This window comes from Papio anubis, chromosome 17, assembly GCF_008728515.1.
Source record: "Papio anubis isolate 15944 chromosome 17, Panubis1.0, whole genome shotgun sequence".
Classification (NCBI taxonomy): Eukaryota; Metazoa; Chordata; class Mammalia; order Primates; family Cercopithecidae; genus Papio; species Papio anubis.
The window spans coordinates 59629382-59653723 of NC_044992.1; the positions used below are offsets into that span (position 1 = coordinate 59629382).

General features: G+C 45.0%; 1 protein-coding gene across 8 annotated transcripts in view; it reads left to right on the forward strand.

Annotated features, from left to right (window-relative positions):
* The window catches only part of PITPNC1 (phosphatidylinositol transfer protein cytoplasmic 1), a 318834-nt gene that overhangs the window by 276812 nt on the left and 17680 nt on the right, over positions 1-24342 (forward strand). For all 8 annotated transcript variants that reach the window (XM_021929335.2, XM_021929336.2, XM_003913328.4 and 5 more), the window contains 2 exons: positions 14228-14383; positions 20557-20620. In XM_021929335.2, coding sequence (XP_021785027.1) covers positions 14228-14383; positions 20557-20620 — 220 coding nt within the window. The remainder of the gene's footprint in view (positions 1-14227; positions 14384-20556; positions 20621-24342) is intronic.

The window sequence follows — 24342 nt, forward strand, 5'->3', positions numbered from 1 at the left end:
GACAGATTCAGTGTCTGGAGATGGCTCGTTTCTTGGTTCATAGATGGCACCCCCCTCACTGTGTCCTCACATGGCAGAAAGGGTGAAGGAGCTATCCAGAGTTTCTTTTATAAGAGCACTAACTGCCTTCCAAATATTCCCACCCCCTAATACCATCACATTGGCGATTAAGTTTCAACATATGGGTTGGGTTCGGTGGCGCACACCTATAATCCCAGCCCTTTGGGAGGTCAAGGCAGGAGGTGTGCTTGAGGCCAGAAATTTGTGACCAACCTGGGCAACATAATGAGACCTCATCTCCACAAAACATTAAAAGAATTTTTTAATCAGCTGGGCGTGGTGGTGCATGCCTGTAATCCCAGCTAGGTGAGAGGATCACTTGAGCCCAGGAACTCAAGGCTGCAGTGAGTTGTGATGGCACCACAGCACTCCAGCCTGGGAGGTAAGAGCAAGACCCTGTTGCAAAAAAAAAACACAAACAAACAGTTTCAACATGTGAATTGGGGGAGGGGAAACAAACATTCAGACCAAACGTTCATGGGAGCCCAGTCTGGGAGGACTGTGGCTGAATTGCTGATCATTTCTGAGCTTCAGGTTCCTTATCAAGAGCCTGGAGACAATATGTGTACTTCATAGCAGTGGCTAGATCTTGGCTGTACATTCTGATCACCACCTGTTCAGACCCCACCCAGGACCAGTTAGATCAGAGCATGGGGGGTCTAAACTTGCTCTTCTGTCTGGGCCTCATCCCCAGAGGTTTCTGTCACAGTTCTGGAGGCCGGAGGTCTGAAATCAAGGTGAGAGATTTCAAGACTCTAGGGGACCATCCTTCCTTTCATCTTCCAGCTTGCAGTGGCTCCTAAAGTTCCTTGGTTTGTGGCTTCTTAACTCCCACCTCTGCCTCTGACCTCACATAACCTCCTCCTCTGTGTCTTCTCCTCTTCTGTCTCTTATAAGGACACTTGTCATTGGATTTAGGGCCCTCCCACTTAATCCAGGATGATCTCATCTCAAGATCCTTAACTTAATTACATCTGCAAGGACCTTTCCCAAATGAGATAACATTCATAGATAGATACTAGGGGTGAAGACCTGGACATACCTTTGGGGAGGGTCACCATTTAACCCACGGCAGACATCTTGCACTCTGTTTTCTGATTGCACTGAGTTGAGACCCAGCAGGGATTTCAAGACACGTAATCTCAGTCACAGTAAAGTCCAGCCTTATGACGTTTTATAATTGGCCAGACCTTGAAACCTGCCTATGGAAAGGCCCAGGGGATTTTTAACATCGGGGATGAAGGTTGAGGTTTCTAAACCTCCTTTTAAAATGAGGAAACCTGGAAATGGAAGATTAAAATGTAAAATAATTCTGTTCTTTTATAAAGAATAAGTGCTATAGCAGAGTTTGAATCAGGACCAAAATACTACAGACGCTGTAGAAATACAAACCAGAAAAAAAAAATATATATATATATATACACACACACACACATATATATATGCACACACACACACACATATATATATATATACACTTTTTTTGGAAATGTTTTAAGAAAGGTCAGCTGATGTGTGAAGGGGGCACTTTAGATACTGAATGTTCAAAACCTAAGTGAGAAAATGAGAAAGAAAATGAATTCATAAAGAATGGGTCTTGGGAGGTGTTAAGGAGGACAGTGAGGAGGAGGGAGTAGAATGTGAAAAGAGAAGTTTGCAGCGACTGGACTATTTCAGGTAAGACCAGATAGTTTGATTCCTTTCCCCTCCCTACCCCCGTGTTTTTTGTTTGTTGGTTTGGTTTGGTTTGGTTTGGTTTGGTTTGGTTTTTTTCTTTTTTTTTTTTTGGCTCATCTTCATTCAAAAGCATTTACCTGGATGTTCATTTCTAATCTTGAGTTTTGATTAAAGGAGTCCTTTCCCTTACCTCCCTCCAGCTCTTTGAAAGTGAATCCTTAATTATAGGCCATGTTTGAGATTGACTAGATGAAATCAACAGCTGTAGATATGACACCAGGCTGCAAAATATCGACACAATGTTGCCATAAAAAGCCCAATCGTGAATTGCTTATTTGGCACTGGGCTATAACAAAAACACCCTTTTTCTGTTTAATATTAAAAGTAAATGTAGTGGAAAGAACATCAAGCTAGAAGTGGGATAGGCTGGGATTCTAGTCCCAGCCCTATTGCCGAGTACCTGTGATTTGCGGGCAAAGTATTTTATTTTTCTCAGGCCTTGGTGTCCTTATCTATAAAACTGAGGGCGTGAAACCAAATTATCACTTTCAGCTTAAAAATTATATTCTTAGTCATGAAAATACAGCATACTTATCATTTCTATCTATCCTTTTTCCGAAACTTTATTTCGCAATACCCTAATATAATTATATACTTTTGTCATGCAATCAGGAACCACACATTGATTTAAGCATCCACATCGTTTTTGCTGTGCAAGCAATGCTTTTCCAGTCTTATTCTGAACTGAAGTGAGCTGTCAGTCCCGACAATTCTCAGCTGCTTTGGAAATGCAATCCACTGGTGTTCCATTTTTAATACTGCAAAGTCTTGTTTTATTCTTCAAGAGTATGAACCTGAAATGTACATGAAGATGCTGGAATAGATACCATCTCAAACTCAGCTGTCATTGACTGAAGAAACAAGCCAAGGGCAGTCCATGAATCAGGGAGGGAGGGCAAGGTCGGGCACAGCCAACTGGTCCAGGTTTCTCTTGCTCAGTCAGACCCACTGTGCAAGGACCCTGAAGGGCATGAAGGCAGCTCAGATTATGGCCCTGGTGACAGTGACAGGAAGGCAGTCAAATGCCTAGGCAGATAGGGGTGGGACCCCAGTGAAACCCTACTTCCAAGCCAAAGACAGTTTAAAGCCTGAAAGCCAAGCTACAGGTTAAATCCTCAGACGGGATTGAGAACTGGTCTTTCCTCTGATTGATTCCCATCCTTCACCTATTTTAAATATGCCTACTCTTTCCTAATTGGTTATCTACACTGTCGTGCCCACTTTTGAGTGGTATCTTCACTTTATTCTTTTTTGCATACTCACAAACCAATCAGCACACACTCCCTATTGTTAGCCCATAAAAGCCCCAGGCTCAGCCATATTAAGAGACTTTTCCACTTTGGGGTACGTAACCACCCCCAGTATCCTCTCTTTGCTGAGAGCTTGCCTTTCACGTAATAAATTCTACTCCACTCACTCTCTGGTATCTGTGTGCCTAATTCTTCCTGGTTATGAGACAAGAACTCAGACCTAGCTGAGCTAAGGAGCAGAAAAAAAATCCTGCATCACTGGTTTTTATTTTATTTCCCTGCCTCTGGTGCCTGCCCACCTTGCTTTGTTTGCTGGGTTTTTTGTCTCCTACATCTCAGGGTTACCAGGAGTTTGGCCTCCTGCTTTCCTCTACTTGCTGTCCCTGCCCTATCCTTTACTTACTCAGTTGCTTACCCAAGCAGGAAGACCTCTACTTAGGTTCTCAAGGGTTTGCCTGTCCATATTCTGGTCAACTGCAGGGTGGAAGCCATGTCTTCTAAGCCTCAAGATAGTTGTTTACGTGCAACTATCAGAGGTAAATACCCATCATTTACCTCTGTTGGGAGGAAGTCAAAAGAAACCAAATTTCCCTGTTTAAATCCACCTCCTGTATTTTAACTCATGAGAGCTTCTTAGGAGGTATAAATTTCCTTGTTTTCAGCTTTCTGGCTTGTGGCTGATTGTGTGAACTTTTGGTGTGCTCTGGGAAAGAACAAAGCAGCATTCATTCTCTTCATCTTTGGTAATCCAGTTAATGCACCTGTTTTATAATATGCTTGATGGATGTGTTTTGTTACCTGTTGCTGAGCAACAGCCCCAAAATTTAGTGGCTTAAAACAATGACAGTGCATTGTTTCTCACAATTCTGCACTCTTGACTGGGTTTAGCTGGCCAGATCTGCTCTTCATGGTGTGAGCTTGGACTGAAATATCTAAGATGGCCCTTTCACTCAACGTGGTCTCAGTTGAGATGGCTGGAGCATCTAAGACCTGGTTGAGCATCTTGCCACGTGGTCTTACCACATGGCTAGCTTGGGCCTCCTTGCAGCATGGTGCTCTAAGGTAATCAGCCTAGTCTTCTTACATTGTGGAGGGTTCCGGTTTCTGGCTTCCAGCTTCTCTTGAAAGGCTAAACTGGCCAGGCGCGGTGGCTCACGCCTGTAATCTCAGCACTTTGGGAGGCCGAGGCGAGTGGATCATGAGGTCAGGAGATCGAGACCATCCTGGCTAACATGGTGAAATCCCGTCTCTACTAAAAATACAAAAAATTAGCCAGGCGAGGTGGCAGGCGCCTGTAGTCCCAGCTACTCAGGAGGCTGAGGCAGGAGAATGGCATGAACCCAGGAGGCAGAGCTTGCAGTGAGCCGAGATCACGCCACTGCACTCCAGCCTGGGCAACAGAGCAAGACTCTGTCTCAAAAAAAAAAAAAAAGAAAGGCTAAACTGACACAATGTCTCTTCTGGTACATTCTGTTGGTCAAAACAAATAACAGACCAGTCTAGATTCAAGGTGTGGGGAAATGGTGAGAGGAACAGCATGTCAGCACATTGGGGGAAGGAATTGATGGTGGCTATCTTTGGAGATGTATGGTAGATAATCTCTCAATTTATTGGTCTTCTCTTTTTCTTCTTTTCTTTTTTCCAAATTCAACATTATTTTTATTGTATTTTTTAAACATACAAAAAGCTGTACACAGCTTTTTAACACATACAGCTTGATGATTTTGGACATAAGTATACACCTGTGAAACCATCACCACAATCTATGCCATAAATCTTTTTTTGTATTTTGTTTTTTTTTAGAGACAGAGTCTTGCTCTGTCACCCAGGATGGAGTGCAGTGGCACAATCTCAGGTTACTGCAACCTCCACCACGCGGGTTCAAGCGATTCTTGTGCCTTAGCCTCCCGAGTAGCTGGGACTGCAGGCGCACACCAACACACCCAACTAATTTTTTGTATTTTTAGTTGAGACAGGGTTTTGCCATGTTTTCCAGGCTGGTCTTAAACTCCTGAGCTCAGGCAATCCACCTGCCTCGGCCTCCCAAAGTGCTAGGATTACAGGCGTGAGGCACTGCACCTGGCTGCTATGCCATAAATCTATCCATCGCCTCCAAAAGTTTCCTCTTGCCCTGTTTTATTATTTTATTATTATCTTTTTACTCTGAATGGCATTATAGGGTATAGGAACACAGAGCAGGCAGGAACCAGTCCCATGGTCTCAAGCAGCAAATTTCCCCGCAGTTCTGGGGTGCTATGGAAAAGCATGTCGTCTCTGCCCTGGACTATAGGATTGGATACATTACTTAAAGGCTCCTTTGACTGCCTTGGGAAATGCAATAATGGCTAATATCAATTGGGCACGTGCTACGGGCCAGGCCTTGTGTTAGCCTTTTTCATGTATCATACATATTTTATTTTATTATTTTATTTATTTTTCTTTGAGATGGAGTCTCACTCACTTTGTCACCCAGGCTGGAGTGCAGTGGTGTGATCTCAGCTCACTGCAGCCTCTGCCTCTCGGGTTCAAGCGATTCTCCTGCCTCAGCCTCCAGAGTAGCTGAGATTACAGGCACACGCCACCACACCTGGCTAATTTTTGTAGTTTTAGTAGAGATGGAGTTTCACCATGTTGGCCAGGCTGGTCTCAAACTCCTGGCCTCAAGCAATCCACTCACCTTGGCCTCCCAAAGTGCTAGGATTACAGGTGTGAGCCACCACGCCCAGCTTCATTCTCTTTTTTTTTTTTTGAGTTGGAGTCTCGCTCAGTCACCCAGGCTGGAGTGCAGTGGTGCGATCTTTGGCTCACTGCAACATCCGCCTCCCAGGTTCAAGCAATTCTCCTCCCTCAGCCTACCAAGTAGCTGGGACTACAGGCGCCTGCCACCACGCCCAGCTAATTTTTTTTTTTTTTTTTTTTTGTATTTTTAGTAGAGACAGGGTTGTACTATGTTGGCCAGGCTGGTCTCGAACTCCTGGCCTCCCAAAGTGCTGGGATTACAGGTGTGAGCTCCCACACCCGGCCAAATCACATTCTTAAATAGCATAGCCTTTCCAGGCCTATGCATATGATTTTGGTGGTGGTTTCCGGGTTGGTTTAGGCAATGGAAACACAACATGGCAAAATTAATAGAGAAGATTCCGAAATGTCACCCACACTCAAGGTCACCAGCCCCTCCCTTCACAGACGCACTTACTTCCTTCGGATACTTTTTTTTTTTTTTGAGACGGAGTCTTGCTCAGTCGCCCAGGCTGGAGTGTAGTGGCCGGATCTCGGCTCACTGCAAGCTCCGCCTCCCAGGTTTACGCCATTCTCCTGCCTCAGCCTCCGGAGTAGCTGGGACTACAGGCGCCCGCCACCTCGCCCGGCTAGTTTTTTGTATTTTTTAGTAGAGACGGGGTTTCACCGTGTTAGCCAGGATGGTCTCGATCTCGTGACCTCGTGATCCGCCCATCTCGGCCTCCCAAAGTGCTGGGATTACAGGCTTGAGCCACCGCGCCCGGCCCCTTCGGATACTTTTTATTCATTCTCTTTTCCGTCCCCCGTCCCAGAACCTCTTTTGTCAATATTGTTCTACTCCATCAGCAAAACAGACTTAACATCCTATTAATCAAATATTTGTCTTACTTGAGTCCCTTTCTCCTCTTACCCCCAGGCCCACTGTCTTCCTACAACAGAGACAAAGAAGGAAAGACCCTGAAGGAAGCTCAGGGAACCCTGATCGTCTGTGTAGAGTTGAGTCTGTTCTGAGTGGAGGGAAGTGCTCTATGACCACACACAGACTATACCCCTTCTAAACACCCAGGACAAAGAACCCTGATCGTCTGTGTAGGGTTGAGTCTGTTCTGAGTGGAGGGAAGTGCTCTATGACCACACACAGACTACACCCCTCCTAAACACCCAGGACAAAGAAATGTGGTCAAGGTGGAAGGCAATGCAGTACCTGCTTCCCATGGAGCACACTCAGGAAACATGCTCAGGATCATGACTGTGATAATATGACTTTAGACCAGCCGCGGTGGCTCACGCCTGTAATCCCAGCAGGCGATTTGGTAGGTCGAGGCGAGTGGATCACAAGGTCAGGAGTTCGAGACCAGCCTCGCCAACATGGTGAAATCCTGTCTCTACTAAAAATACAAAAATTAGCCAGCGTGGTGGCGCATGCCTGTAATCCAGTTACTTGGGAGGCTGAGGCAGAAGAATCACTTGAACCTGGGAGGAGGAGGTTGCAGTGAGCCAAGATCACGCCACTGCACTCCAGCCTAGGTGACAAAGCGAGACTCCATCTCAAAATAACAATAATAATAATAATAATATGACTTTAGGTAGGACCATCAGCAAATCCAGAGCCACTGCATGCCCTGAAAAACCCACGGAGGTAGCAACATAGCATTTTTCAGATTGTACTTTTGTATTTTTTAAATGTTTATAATATGTCATTTCATACCATAAAACTCACCCATTGAAAGCGTACAGTTTGGCCGGGTGCAGTAGCATATGCCTGTAATCACAGCACTTTGGGAGGCCAAGGCGGGTGGATCACCTGAGGTTGGGAGTTCAAGACTAGCCTGGCCAACATGGTGAAATCTCATCTCTATTAAAAATACAAAAATTAGCCAGGTGTGGTGGTGGGTGCCTGTAATCCCAGCTACTTGGGAGGCTGAGGCAGGAGAATCGCTTGAACCCAGGAGGCAGAGGTTGCACTAAGCTGAGATTGTGCCACTGCACTCCAGCCTGGGTGACAGAGTGAAATTCCATCTCAAAAAAAGAAAAGAAAAGAAAGAAAGAAAGTGGTGTATAATTCAACTTCTCTTTCATATACTTATCTAGTTGTGAGCCATCATTTTAATCTAATTTTAGAACATTTTAATCACCCCAAAAGGAAACTTTGTTCCTGTTTGCAGTCATTCCGTATACCATTCCCTTCCCCCAGCTTTAGGCAACCACTGATCTGCTTACTTTCTCCATAGATTTGCCTCCTCTGGACATTTCATATCCATGGAATTATACAGTGTGGCCTTTGGTGGTTGGCTTCTTTTATTTAGTGTCATGTTTTCTGAAGTTCGTCTGTGTTGGTGTATGTATCAGTACTTCATTTCTTCTTTTTTTTAAATTTCAACTTTTAGATACAGGGGGTACATGTGCAGATTAGTTACATGGGAATATTGTGTAATGCTGAGGTAGGGAGTATGGATCCTGTCACCCTGTAGTGAGCATAGTACCCCATGGACACGATTTCATTCTTTTTTATGGCTGTGTAGTATTCCATGGGCACCTAGATTGATTTCGTGTCTGCTTTTGTGAATAGAACAGTGATGAACATATGAGTGCATGTGTCTTTTTGGGAGAATGATTTATTTTCTTTGGGCATATACCCAATAATGGGGTTGCTGGGTTGAATGGTAGCTCTGTTTCATATGTTTGTTGGCCACCTGTATGTCTTTGAGAAGACTTCATTTCTTCTTATGGCATAGTAATATTTCATTGTAAGGATATAACACATGTTGTGTATCTGATGTAGACAAGCCCCTAAATGGGTGCTTAGCCCAGGAGGTTCCTGGCTTTGCCCAGGAAAGAATTCAAGGGTGAGCTGGTGGCATTTAAAGTTGAGGCAGTAGCAGCAGAGGTGCTGCTCCTTGCAGAGCTGGTCTATACCCCAAGCAGTGTGCCCAGAATAACAGCACAGAGGCAGTTCTGCACTCCAGTTATACCCACTTTTAATTATATGCAAATTAAGGGGCGGTTTATGCAGAAATTTCTAGGATGCGGGTGGTAACTTCCAAGTTGTCGGGTCATTGCCATGGAAAGGGGCAGTAACTTCCCAGTGTTGCCACGGTGATGGTAAATGACATGGCCGCTTCTTATGGAAAGCTGCTTCCACCCCAGACCTGTTTCAGCTAGCTCTCAATTTGGTCCAAAGACCGAGCGAGCTTCTAGAATCAAGTCTTCATTTCTTGTTGTTGTTTTTTGTTTTTTGTTTTTTTGAGATGGAGTCTTACTCTGTCGCCCATGCTGGAATGCAGTGGTGTGATCTTGGCTTACTGCAACCTCCACCTCCTGGATTCAAGTAATCCTCCTGCCTCAGCCTTCCCGAGTACCTGGGACTACAGGCACGTGCCACCACACCCAGCTAATTTTTTGTATTTTTAGTAGAGACAAGGTTTCACCATATTGGTCAGGCTGGTCTCGAACTCCTGACCTCAGGTGATCCACCCACCTCGGCCTCCCAAAGTGCTGGGATTACAGGCATGAGCCACACTGTGCCTGGCCTCATTTCTTCTTATGGCATAATAATATTTCACTGAATGGATATACCATCTATTCTGTACCCGTTCCTCAGTAATGCAGTTGCTGGGTAGCTCTGTTTTAAGTTCTTTGAGAAGTCTCCAGATGGCTTTCCACAGTGTGGACTAATTTACATTCCCACCTACAGTGTATAAGCATTCCGTTTTCTCCACAGCCTCACGAACATCTATTGTATTTTGACCTTTTAATGATAGCCATTCTGGCTGGTGTGAGATGGTATCTAATTGTGGTTTTGATTTGCATTTCTCTGATGATTAGTCATGCGAAGCATTTTTTCATGATTGTCGGGGACCTGTATATCTTCTTTTAAGAAGACCTCATGGCCGGGGCTGGGCAGGGACCGCTTGGCTGCGGGATGTGCACCGCCCCGGCACGTGCTTGCCCTCTGTGCTCACCCAGGGCCGCCGCATGCCTATGGCTCTGCTTCCAGCCAGGAGCCCTGAGCACGGGTGTGCAGACCCACCCTAAAGGGCGGCCCAGGCCCCACGCTAGGCAAGGCTGGCGAGAGACTGAAGGCAGCATGCGAGGCCTCTCCTGGGAGCGGGGGGTGTGCTTCCCACAGTGACCTCAGCTCCACTCCCGCTCGGGTGAGCCCACAGGCGAGAGCTGGGAGGCACTCCTCCCAGACACTCCACTCGGACCATAAAGCACTCCTGTTTCAAAAATAAATAAACAAATAAATAAAATAGAAGACTTCATGGCCGGGCATGGTGGCTCATGCCTGTAATCCGAGCACTTTGGGAGGTCAAGGTGGGCAGATCACTTGAGGTCAGGAGTTCGAGACCAGCCTGACCAACGTGGTGAAACCCCGTCTCTACTAAAATACAAAAAATTAGCCGGGCGTGGTGGTGCATGCCTGTGATCCCACCTACTCGGGAGGCTGAGGCAAGAAAATTGCTTGAACCCAGAAGGCGGAGGTTGCAGTGGGCCAAGATCATGCACTGCACTCCAGCCTGGGTGACAGGGTAAGACTCCATCTCAAAAAAAGAAAAAAAAAAAAAAAAAAAAAAAAAAGAAGACTTCATTTATTTTTATGCCAGAATAATATTTCATTGTATGGACATACCACATATTGTATATCCATCAGTTCAAGGAAATTTGTATTGTTTCCATTTTTCTTTTGGCCATTATGAATTAGAACATCCATGTACATGTTTTGTTTTTTGGAGTTTTGTGTATTTTTTGAGACAGGGTCTCACTCTGTCACTGAGGCTAGAGTGCAGTGGCATAATTACAACTTAATGCAGCCTCAATTTCCTGGGCTCAAGTGATCCTCCCACCTTAGCCTCTCAAGTAGCTGGGACTATAAGCACATGCCACCACGCCTGGCTAATTTTTGTATTTTTTGTAGAGAAGGGGTTTTGCCATGTTGCCCAGGCTTAAACTCCTGGACTCAAGTGATCCACCCGCCTCGGCCTCCCAAAGTGCTGGGATTACAGGCACGAGCCACTGCACCCGGCCCATGTACATGTTTTTGTGTGGATATGTGTTTTCAAATCTCTCAGGTAGATATCTGGGAGTGAAATGGCTAGGTTAAATGGTAATCCTATGTTTAATCTTTTGATGAGCTACTGAAATGTTTTTCAAAGTGGCCACACTATTTATATTTCTGTCACAATGTATGAGAGTGCTAGTTTCTCCCTATCTTTTCCAACACTTGTTATTGTGAACATAGAATTTCAACTAGTCTTTCACTTAGGTATTTACCAAATGTTGGTTAAGATTCTGATGTCCCAGCCACACGTGTGTGATACGTCAAATAGGGTTCAAGCATTCACTCAACAAGCATGTATTCGACATCTGTGATGCGCTCACCTGCCAGACCCATGACGGGAAGCTTCAGAAGCATAAAGGAGGAGCCCTCATTCTGAGCCACCCAGGAAAGGGTCCTTGGAGGGGATGAAGTTTTTATTTATTTTTTTGTTTTTGTTTTTTGAGACAGAGTCTCTCTCTCTATCGCCCAGGCTGGAGTGCAGCGGCACAATCTCGGCTCACTGCAACCTCCGTTTTCTGGATTCTAGTGCTTCTCTTGCCTCAGCCTCCCTAGTAGCTGGGATTACAGGCGTACATCACCATGCCTAGCTAATTTTTTTTGCATTTTTAGTAGAGACAGGCTTTCACCATGTTGCCCAAGCTGGTCTCAAACTCCTGACCTCAAATGATCCACCTACCTTGGCCTCCCAAAGTGCTGGGATTACAGGCCTTAGCCACCATGCCTGACCAAGTGTTTTTCTGTCTTTTTTTTTTTTTTTTTTTTAATACAGCTGGGGTCTTGCTGTGTTGGCCAGCCTGGCCTTGAACTTCTGGCCTCAAGCAATCCTCCTGCCTTGGCCTCACAAAGTGTTGGGATTAAAGGCATAAGCCACTGCACCCGGCCCCTAACTTAAGTCTTGAAGCAAGGAAAGGAGAGTCAGTCAGAGTGTGGGAGTTGGTGGGGGAGAAGGAACTTAGGAAGGGGGACCAGTGCCTATCTAGGAGGTTCCAGACTCCTGGGGCTTTGGAGAATGTGGCCAGCGGGAGCTTCTTAAGGCTCACAAGAGAGGTGTGGCATTGGGAGGCTGGTCTGGAAAAGATGCCAGAAAAATAAGTAATAACATAAAAGACCTTGTACTTCCTTCCTGCCAGGGCATATTACTTTTATGCTACACTCATGGTGCCGTGGACAGATTTTGAGGAGGGGAGTTTACATCTGGGAGGCCACTGTGGCAGCAGAGTGGGGAATGGTGGATGGAGAGATTGAGAAGAGGCAGGAGGGCAAGCATTCACCCTCTACTTTGATGAAGGCCTGGCGTCAGCCTGGCATGGAAGTTGGCCCTGGGAGTGCACTGTGTTTTTTAGAGGAGCTACAGTTGTGGAAGTGGTCACTGTAGCAGAAAGGTCCTGCCAGAGGAGGCAGATCTGTAAGGGAAGTCAAGGGCAGCCTGAAAGCCCTCTTTAGAGGCCAGTGCCAGATAGCCTTGGCAGAGCCACAGCCAGACCTGAGGGAATAAACCTGTCTTTATTTGGAAGCAGCCTGCTTTTACCTCCCAAGCCCACCCCTGAGACACAGTCTGGTCTGCATTAAAAGGGCTGGGGCTGTCCCAGCCAATGTGGTTTTGTGTCTCATCCTATCTACTTCTCAGGACCCCCTGACTGCCAGGTTTACAGCCTGGCCAACATGGCAAAACCCGGTCTCTACTAAAAATACAAAAATTAGCTGGGTGTGGTGGCAGACGCCTGTAACCCCAGCTACTTAGGAGGCTGAGGCAGGAGAATCACTTGAACCCAGGAGGCAGAGGTTGGGGTGAGCCAAGATCAAGGCACTGCCCTCCAGCCTGGGTGACAGAGCAAGACTCCATCTCAAAAACAGCAACAACCAAAAACCCTTTTACCTGTTTTTCATTCTTCTAATTGAAGTATAATACAAATCTTAAGTGTAAAACTCAGTGAATGTGTACACGTTACATCCAGATCAACATATAATCATCCCAGAAGTTTCCTTCATGTCCCTTTGCACCAAACCCCAACCGTCAAAGAGATTACTGCTCATTTAACTTTTATCACCATACATAAAGTTTTGCTTGTTCTTGAATTTCAATTTGAATTATACAATGTATATGCTATTGCATTTGACTACTTTTGCTTAACATAGCATCAGTCAGAGTTGTACATGTTTTTGCATGCATCAGCCGTTTGTTCTTTTTCGTTGCTGTCTAGTATTCCATTGTACACCTAGACCACAATTTATCTGTTTGGTTTCTTGCTGATGAACATTTGGACTGTTCCCGGTTTTTGTCTACTGTATTTAAAGCTGTTGTGAGGCCAGGTATGGTGGTTCACACCTGTAATCCCAGTACTTTGGGCAGCCAAGAAGGGAGGATCACTTGAGGTGAGAAGCTGGAGACCAGCCTGGGCAATATAGTGAGACCCATCTCTACAAAAAAAGAAAAGAAAAAATTGAAGCCAGGTGCGGTGGCTCACGCCTGTAATCTCAGCATTTTGGGAGGCCGAGGTGGGCAGATCACGAGGTCAGGAGATCGAGACTATCCTGGCTAACACGGTGAAACCCCGTCTCTACTAAAAATATAAAAAATTAGTTGGCATGGTGGCGGGCACCTGTAGTCCCAGGGGAGACTGAGGCAGAAGAATGATGTGAACCCAGAAGGCGGAGCTTGCAGTGAGCTGAGATCACGCCACTGCACTCCAGCCTGGGCAACAGAGTGAGACTCCCTCTCAAAAAAAAAAGAAAAGAAAAGAAAAGAAAAAATTGAGACACAATATAATTCATCCTTTTAAATAAATGTGCAATTCAGTGGTTTTTAGCATATTCAGAAGGTTGTGCAACTATCACCACTGTCTAATACCAGAACGTTTTCATCACTCCAAGAGGAAATGTTATATCCATTCATAATCACTCTACATCCCTTCCTTTCCTCAATCCTTGTCAACTACTAATCTACTTTCTGTCTCTATGTTTGTTTGTTTTTTGTTTTTGAGATGGAGTTTCACTCTTGTTACCCAGGTTGGAGTGCAATGGCGCGATCTCGGCTCACCGCAACCTCCGCCTCCCGGGTTCAAGCAATTCTCCTGCCTCAGCCTCCCAAGTAGCTGGGATTACAGGCAGTAGGTGGGATTACCACCATGCCTAGCTAATTTTGTATTTACAGTAGAGACAGGGTTTCTCCATGTTAGTCAGGCTGGTCTCGAACTCCTGACCTCAGGTGATCTGCCCGCCTCGGCCCCTCAAAGTGCTGGGATTACAGGCGTGAGTCACCGCACCCAGCCCTGTTTCTATGTTATTTCATACTTATTCCTGACATTTAATATCGATCATCAAACTTTTAATATATCAAATTTCTTTGATTTTTTTTTTTTTTTTTTTTTTTTTTTTTGAGGATCCTAAGCACTTCAAGTCAGAGAAGACAGGACGGGGACAGTTGAGGGAAGGCTGGAGAGACAATCATCAGCCCATCATGTGCTCCTACAAGCTGGTGACTGTGAAGTTTGAGGTCTGGGGGCTTCAGACCAGAGTGGAACAGTTTGTACACAAGGTAAGTGGCCCAGCAGCAGTTCCTGGGCTATGGAAAAGGTAACTGACTATATTGCCAAGTTAAAGTACATGATACACAGGAGGTGCACAAATACTGCACCAACATCAGGTCACCGCATCTCAAAAACACTTTTTGGGCCAGTCGGGGTGGCCCACGCCTGTAATCCTAGCACTTTGGGAGGTCGAGACGGGTGGATCCCTTGAGGCCAAGAGTTCAAGACCAGCCTGGCCAACATGGTGAAACCCCGTCTCTACTAAAAATACAGAAACATTAGCTGGGCGTGGTGGTGGGTGCCTGTAACCCAGCTACTCAGGAGGCTGAGTCAGGAGAATTGCTTGAATCCGGGAGGCAGAGATTGCAGTGAACCGAGATCACACCATTGCACTCCAGCCTGGGTGATAAGAAAGAAACTCTGTCTCAAAAAATAAAAAATAAAAAAATGAAAAACACTTTTTGGATGAAAATGCATTTTATGCATGGGTTCAATTTTCTTCCAGTAATAGATGTTTTACACTTCGTCTCTCATTCTGTGACCTCCGTGTCTGTTAGGCAAGTGTATTTGGGAAATACACTTCTCACTTTGGTATTGAGCTCATCTACTCCCAGACAGAGGCACGTGGGAAACAGCCAAAGGGCTTATCTGTGAGTACAACCCCTAAGGTTAATTGCCACCCAAAAGATCTGCAAATGTAGGCACCTAAAGTGGAAGATGCCCAGAGATAGAACAAGAAACCCCAATAGTCCCATTAGACAGTATACCCCAGCATTTCTGCTCCTTTAATAATTCTGTTACCAAAGTGGCCAGGTGTGTTGGCTCATGCCTGTAATACCAGCCCTTTGGGAGGCTGAGGCAGGTGGATCACTTGAGGTCAGGAGTTCGAGACCAGCCTGGCCAACCTGGCAAAACCCTGTCTCTACTAAAAATACAAAAAAATTAGCCAGGTGTAATGGCACGTGCTTGTAATCCCCGCTACTCAGGAGGCTGAGGCAGGAGAATTGCTTGAACCCAGGAGGCAGAGGTTGCAGTGAGCTGAAATTGTGCTACTGCACTCCATCCTGGGCAGCAGAGCAAGACTCCATCTTAAAAAAAAAAAAAAAGGATATCCTGGCTAACATGGTGAAACCCCGTCTCTACTAAAATACAAAAACTAGCCCGGTGTGATGGCAGGCCTGGTGCTACTTGGGAGGCTGAGGCGGAGAGTCGTGATCCCGAGCAGACTTGCAGTGAGCGAGATCAGCGCCCCACTGCACTCCAGCCTGGGAGACACAGTGAGACTCCGTCTCAAAAAAAAAAAAAAAAAAAAAAAAGGAAATGATAATAATAATTCTGTTACCAAAGAATTGTTAACAGCCTCAGGATGCGGATTTCAATTGTATACCTACTTTGACTAAGCATGTTCATTTTGGTTTTGTTGTTTGTTGTTTTGAGCAGGAGTCTTGCTGAGCTGGAGTCACTAACGGATCTCAGCTCACTGCAAGCTCCGCCTCCCTCCTGCCTCAGCCTCCCAAGTAGCTGGGACAATGCTCCCACCATCCAGCTATTCCCTGTGTTATTTTTCTAGTAGAGACGGGGTTTTCCCCGTCGTGCTCAGATGGTCTCTCTGACCTCGTGATCCCACCCACGTTTGACCTCCCAAAGTGCTGGGATTACAGGCTTGAGCCACGGCGCCCGGCCTGTTGTTGTTGTTGCTGTTGTTGTTTTGAGACAGAGTCTCACTCTGTCACCAGGCTGGAGTGCAGTGGCACGATCTCAGCTCACTGCAACCTATGCCTCCCGGGTTCAAGCAATTCCCCTGCCTCAGCCTCCCGAGTAGCTGGGACTACAGGTCATGCCACCATGCCCAGATAATTTTACATTATTTTAGCAGAGGCCGGAGTTTCACCATTGGCGGCATAGTGCCGATCTCTTGACCTGCATTGATCTGCCATGGCCTCCCAAAGTGCTGGGATTACAGGCGTGAGCCACCGCGCCCGGCCAGCATGTTCATTTTGTAGCAGAATCCCACTTGGTGATGATCCATATTTTCTCAGGGTTTCTAACATGACTCTGTCCCTCATGGGAGAAAAAAATGGGAAATGCAATGTTGAGCATTGCCCTTTGTAGCTGCTCTCATTTTCATAAGAATAAATACTACTCAAATTGTCTCTACATTCCAGATAGGCTGGTTATCTGTTTATTTTTCCACTTAAAAACTGATAAAGAGTAGCTTTCCAAAATTATTTTGGAGTCACTGGAATTTAACCTTAATGCACTCAGCTTTTCATTACTTAGATGGATTTGTCTATTGAGATTGGGGTCCAGTTAACAATAAAAAGTTTAGTTCTGGAATTTAGGTCCAAGAACTAGACTGCCAGTCTCTTGAACCCTCATAACTCAGGCTCATGGTAAATGGTGGACTCTGGCACAAACATGAGAGCCCTGGGTGTTTTCTTGAACAGAGAAGCATGCCGCTCCTCTCCCGTGCTCCAGAACCCAGCCAGCCAGCCAGGAGCCAGAATGAAATGTGAAACATAGAAATCAAGCTCCAGGATCTCCTGTTTTCCTCCTGTGTCCTGGTTATCGCACAGGAAAGCAATTGCAGCTCTGAAAGTACATGTTTTCCAGCCTCAGCTCTGTGTCTATGTAAGACAGTATCTTCCTTGGTTTCCCACAGCATCCCTTTTTGTGTGTGGCTTTTTAAGGTAAAAAGACCTCCTCTTTCTAGGGCCACTATCATAGTGTTTTTTTGTTTTGTTTTGTTTTTTTGAGATGGAGTCTCAATCTGTTGCCCAGGCTGGAGTACAGTGACATGATCTCGGCTCACTGCAACTTCCGCCTCCCAGATTCGAGCAATTCTTGTGCCTGAGCCTCCTGAGTAGCTAAGGCACAGGTGCGTGCCACCACACCCGGCTAATTTTTGTATTATTAGTAGAGATGGGGTTTCACTGTGTTAGCCAGGCTGGTCTCGAACTCCTAACCTCAAGTGATTTGCCCGCCTTGGCCTCCCAAAGTACTGGGTTTACAGTCGTGAGCCACCACGCCCAGCTTCATAGTGTGTTTTATTTCCACTCACAAAGCACATTTATCAAAGCCAGAGTTGTCAGTTAAAAAGAGAATAATACAAAATAAAAATAAAGCTGGGCGCAGTTCACACCTGTAATCCCAGCACTTTGAGAGGCCAAGGCTGGCGGATCACTTGAGGTCAGGAGTTCGAGACCAGTCTGGCCAACATGGTGAAATCCCATCTCTACTAAAAATGCAAAAATTAGCTGGGCGTGGTGCTGCACCCTGTAGTCCCAGCTACTCGGGAGACCGAGGCAGGAGAATCACTTGAACCCAGGAAGCAGAGGCTGCAGTGAGCCTAGGTCATACCACTGCACTACAGCCTGGGTGACAGAGCAAGACTCCGTCTCCAAAAAAAAAATAATAATAATGATAATAATAATAATAATTTAAAAGGCCATATTTAGATTGCCCCAGGGTCCACTGTGTTTCTTTTCTCACAGCTGACTCAAGCTAGTTTTAAGAATCTGTTTCTTCAAAATACCTGTAAGATTTATGCTTTGCCCTTTCCAAATATAATGAAGTGTTATTGACGCTCAGAAACACACCTGCTCTGGCATGTGAGTTGCTAATGAGTATCTGAGGCTAGCATTTGCATGGGTTGAAGGTGCCAGGGATGCCTTTCTCTGAACACCTTTGTTTTTTTAAGAATCTATTCACAATTAAGGGGAAAAAAATGTTCGAAAGCGAGCCATTAGCACATTATTGAATTCTTGTTTCCAGCCGACAGCTGTGTTGTGCTTCGTGTAATAGGGTACATTTACTGATGCCTCGATGCTGTTCTTTTGATTTCCATGAATTTGAGACACTCAGCACTCAAGTGTGTATAGCTGCATGTTGTTTCTTGTATTCATTATGTGTTTCCTACTTTCAAGTCAGAAAAGCCTCACTAGATATCCAGAGGCCTGGAGTCATAAACACTTCATTATAAATGCTTTCCTTGTTTCTGCAAATTCACCGAATTAAAATCCTTCATTTATTGAAACATGCTTGAACCTTCCACGAGAGGTTTTTGACAATCACTGGATTTGTTTGGCAGGAAGAAAGGAATGTTGGAGGGAGACTGTGAGTATCCAAGAAATGTAAAAAGACATATTTACCCAGGATGGAAAAGAATACCATGAAATAAAAACACATGAACAGTATTCACACACACACACACACACACACACACGCACACACACAAATGGTATATACTATTTTCCTTAGCCTTCTATTGCCATTATGTGGCACCATAAGTAACAATTTCATCCCTTTTGTGTCCAGTCAAACTTATCATTCCCATTATGTTCTATTCTAGTTCAGGTCTCTTTTTTCATCCTTTCAATGATAGTTAAAAGAAACTGCCTTTTTTCCCTCCTTCTATTACATGAAAGTCAAACCTAAAAGGATATTTATTTATATTGTATCTTACACCTTCATTTATGTTGGTTTAAAATTTGAGGCTGGGCGTGGTGGCTCATGCCTATAATCCCAGCACTTTGGGAGGCCGAGGCAGGCGGGTCACAAGATCAGGAGTTTGAGACCAGCCTGACGAACATGGTGAAACACCGTCTCTACTAAAAAAATACAAAAATTAGCCGGGCATGGTGGCAGGCACCTGTAATCCCAGCTACTCAGGAGGCTGAGGCAGGAGAATCACTTGAACCAGGGAGGTGGAGGTTGCAGTGAGCTGAGATCGCACCACTGCACTCCAGCCTGGGGACAGAGCAAGACTCCATCTCAAAAAAAAAAAAAAGATAAAAAGAAAAACTGAATCAATATTTATTTTTTAAATAATTTTTGTTGGTACATTGTAGGTGTAAAGAAATAGGGGGTATATGAGATGTTTTCATAAGGCCTGTAATGTGAAATAAGCGCAATGTGAAGAATGGGGTATCCATCCCCTCCAGCATTTATCCTTTGTGTTACAAACAATCCAATTACACTCTAAGTTATTTTAAAATATACAATTAAAAAAATGAATCAGGCTGGGTGAGGTGGCTCACACCTGTAATCCCAGCACTTTGGAAGGCCAAAGCAGGTGAATTGCTTGAGGCCAGGAGTTTGAGACCAGCCTGGACAACATGGCGAAACCCTGTCCGTAATAAAAATACAAAAATTAGCCAGGCATGGTGGCGTGCACCTGTAGTCCCAGCTACTCAGGAGGCTAAGGCACAAGAATCACCTAACCACAAGAGGCAGAAGTTACAGTGAGTTGAGATTGCACCACTGCACTTCAGTCTGGGGGACAGAGCAAGTCTCTGTCTCAAAAAAAAAAAAAAAAAAAAAAGAATCAATATTTAGGATATGTCATCAGAAAAGAGAGAATATTAGGTGCTGTTCACTTTTTAGGATATGTCATCAGAAAAGAGGGAATGTTAAGTGCTGTTTGCTTAGAAGTGACTTGCTGTCGGCCAGGTGTGGTGGCTGACACCTGTGATCCCAGCACTTTGGGAGTTTGAGGCGGGCATATCACGAGGTCAAGAGATCGAGACTATCCTGGCAAACATGGTGAAACCCCATCTCTACTAAAAATACAAAACTTAGCCAGGCACGGTGTCATGTGCCTGTAGTTCCAGCTACTCGTGAGGCCGAGGCAGGAGAATTGCTTGAATCCTGGAGGTGAAGCTTGCTGTGAGCCGAGATCGCGCCACTGCACTCCAGCTTGGTGACAGAGCGACTCTGTCTCCAAAAAAAAAAAAAAAAGTGACTTGCTGCCTAGAAAACTGTTCTAGATTTCCAACATTTATGACCTCCTGGCACCAACCAGTGAGACACACACCCTCCCACAGATGAAAAGTAGATGCTGTTTTAGTTAGATGGAGAGAAAAACTTCAAGGTAATTAACCTAGAGATTTATCTGTATCACTGCTGTGTGACTGTCAAGTATTTGTCATTAGTTTGTACACACACCCAGCCCTACACAAGACAAGGAGATGAATATACTGCAAGTATATGTACACCATGGGAAAGGGCTGGAGGTGTGTGAGCACTATAGGACCTATGGGCAGCCTGTAATTGTCATCACCCACAGACAGGGATTAAGAACTCTGTAATCGCAAAGATTCCCAGAATTGTTAACAACTTGCCTTCCAAATAGTTTTCATCAACGATGCTATTATTTCAATCTCCTTCTTTTACTTTGTAGGTGGTCCGAGACATTCTGCTGATTGGACATAGACAGGCCTTTGCATGGGTTGATGAGTGGTATGGTAAGTCAATTTCTCCAAAATAACTTGTAGAACAACTTCATGTTGTCTTGGGCTTTCTGTCCATTTGGCTTCAACTGCTACCTAGAAGGACAACAACAAAGGCAAGGCCGTTGCTTCCTGTGTTGGAAATAGCACTGTCTGCCAAGCATAATGAAGATGTAATTATAGAAGCTTGGTCTAAAATAACCACGGAATTATTGACTAAGTAGGAACCTCAGGATGTTTGATGCTTACATAGTTGATACGCACGGCTCCATCATTTTCTGTTAGATGGGTTTCAAACCCATCCTAATTTATCCTAAACTTCAAGATCAAAGCTGTCTGAAGCGTCCTGTCAAGTAAAAGCAGTCCTTTGATTCAGAAAACATTTGAAACCACCCCTCACCAAATATATACAGGTTCTGCAAAAATTCAAAGGCAGACAGAGGCACAGGTGCCCCGTTCATCCTAATTGAAACTATTGTTCTGGCTTTTTTGTTCATGATCTGGGAAGAGTTAAACGATTTCTACACATTTCCAGCAAATGAAAACAAGGTTAGCTTCATCCCATGATGGATGGACCATCCTTCCCAGGTCCTCAGCAGTCTTGTTTTGTCCACATGAATTTTCTGCACTCCCAGAATCAGTCATCAGATGGCTACCGTCCTTGGCTATAAATAGAAAGGAACATGCCCCACCAGTGACTTAGGTTAGATCTGATTTTCAGGTCGATTGTCTAATGAAATGCCCTCCTCCTTGGCCTTTTCCTAAGTCACATTAAATTTGTTCTGAGTATAACCTAGATTGCATTTTGGTCCTTTTCTGTCACTGTTTCACCAACTCCCTCCCTTTTCTGAGCAGAAGGTACTAAAGTAAAAGGACACGTTAGACGGAAGGGGCAAAGACAGTCATTTTTATTAGTATTGTTAGCGATTTCTGAGCCACATTTAAAAGGCATGGTTCTTCTTTTTCTATTTTTTTTTTTAACCTCCTTTTGCAGTTTTCCCAGATCTGCACCTTCTAAAGCGCAAATGCACCTTTCTGGGTTTGTCCAAATGCAGATCATTTAACGCTCTCTTATCACACACCCACAGAATGCCGCTCTCCTGCCGCAAAAGCACTGACTTGCCACATTGTCATGATGTCTCCCAGAGACCTGTCTATTTCTAGTTGTGTTTTGTGAGGCAGGCAGGAGAGTCTCCTGTGATTACTTCCTCTGATCCTTAAATAAATCTTTCTGGTTGTTTTTTTCTGGGGAGCTTTTCTCCGATTCTCAGAGGGACCACAGACCCCAAGAAAGGATAAGAACTTCTGGTCTCTCCCAACTTGTGCTCCTCAGAGCTCACGGTTTCCTTGCTACCAACACCAAGGAAATAGCAAAAGGATATTTAAAGAATCATAGGTGCAAACTAATTAGAAGTTTGGCAAAAAGAGAGGTACCTGAAGGGCCAAAAGTCTGCCACTTTGAAAACCAACAGACAGGGCACTTGGATAGGTTTCTCTCCATTGCCAGAGTGCCAAAGAAGATTTTTCAGCAAAAAGAATAGCCGGATTCTGATCAAGAGGACAGAATAATAAAGAGGGTTTGATTACAGGCAGGATATAGGAAGAAAACCCAACATGGGTGGGTATCTAGTAAATGAAAGGCCAGGAAGGGGATGGGGGATGGGGCCTGACTCTTCCATCTCAGCTGAGCCTAGGGCAAAGGGCAAGGAAGAGACTTAGACTTAGGGACTTCCTTTTTTTTTTTTTTTTTTTTTTAAGACAGAGTCTCGCACTGTCATAAGGGCTGGAGTACAGCAGTGGAGCGATCTCGGCTTACTGCAACCTCTGCCTCCCAGGTTCAAGTGATTTTCCTTGCCTGGGCCTCCCAAGTAGCTGGGATTACAGGCTCCCACCACCACGCCCTGCTAATTTTTTTGTATTTTTAGTGGAGACGGGGTTTCACTATGTTGGCCAGGTTGGTCTCGAATTCCTGACCTCGTGATCCACCCACCTCAGCCTCCCAAAGTGCTGGGATTACAGGCGTGAGCCACTGCACCCGGCCGAGACTTAGGGACTTCTAATAAAAATTGAAAAAAAAAAAAAAATCCTGCCAGGCACAGTAGCTCACACCTGTAATCCCAGCACTTTGGGAGGCCTGGGATGGAGGATCACTTGAGCCCAGGAATTCGAGACCACATGGGCAACATAGCAAGACATGATCTCTACAAAATAAAAAAATAAAATAAAATCAGCCAGGCACAGTGGTACATGTGCGTAGTCTTAGCTACTCAGGAGACCAAGGTAAAAGGATCACTTGGTGAGCCCAGGAGCTGGAGGCTGCAGTGAGCTGTGATCACACCACTGCACTCTAACCTGGGTGACCGAGCAAGACCTCATCTCTTAAAAAAAAAAAAAGAAAAAAAAAAGAATTCTGGGATTATAACAGGAGCCCAAGGCTAGAATCATGTACCAAAGGAAACAGGAGATTTCCCTGAATCTGGATACCTTCAAAAAAGAGCACGCACTTACTTAGGATGAATGAAGTGGAAGCATTTAACAACTAAGGAGTCTATTGTGCAAAAAGCCTTTTCCTTATCTGAGCATAAAACAACAGTGTGGGCTTTAGTGAATGTGGATCATCAGAATGCCTTGCACTCCCCAGGGTGGGTCTCCCCTTGCATACACTGACATAGCTCCAACCAAAACAAGCAGTCTTTTCACTCAGCAATGGTCTGAGAACTACACCGTTCATTTCATGTAAGCTGCTGCAACCATCAGTACCCACAGCTGAGCTACTGACCAGGAAAACAGTGGCTCCTTCATCACACAGATGCAGACACGCGGTGAATCAAATGAATGGAAATGCCTCCTGTGCACAGAGTGCCTTCTCAGTCCCGTATGCACAGTAATTCTGGGAACTGTGGACCATGTGTGCCACTGGTACCCAGGCTAAGCGCCCACTAGCATTACCCTTCCACTCCATTTTGGGGTACCTGAATGACTTATTTTTATTTGATCTGGACAGGCTCAGTGAGGCTCTCATGAGTAAACATGGAAAAGGTCCAAAATAAATCCTCGCCTATAGCTATAGCTTCTAGCACTGGTTCTCAAAGTAAGGTCCCTGGACCTGCAACGTCAGCATCTCTTGGGTATTTGTTAGAAATGCATATTCTCAGGTCCCACCCCAAACGTACTGACTCGGAAACTCTGAGGGTCCAGCCTAGCAATTGTTTTAACACGCCCTCCAGATGGTTTTGTTGCTGGCTAAATTTTAAGAACTACTGGCTTATGACATGGGCTATAAACCAGACTGGGACATTGGGTTATAAGGACAATTTAACTGATTCAATCCAAATAGGTTAACTAGAGAATCATAGCTGTCTACAGGGCCAACCACACTCCAGCCTGATCGACAGAGCGAGCCTTTGTCTCTAAAAAAACAAAAAATAAAATAAATTTAAAAATGATTGCAGGAACCCAAATTCTTACAACTCTGGTTTCTTGTGAGAATTGGGAAAAAAGCTCTCCTTCCCTCAGATGAATTAGAAAAAGGTGCCCCTTCTGGGCAGACTCAGCAGGTGCTCCGGGCTTAGGGCTGAATTTTAGCCCCATTGGCCTCCTCTGCTGTGTGTTCATACAGTGCACAAACTGTACATGCTGATGCATGGGCAGCTCTGGATGTCTTTCTCTCTAATTAGACTCACCACCTCCAGTGCTTAATTAAGAGTCAAGAAAAAAAGGACATTGTCGAGGGGAGT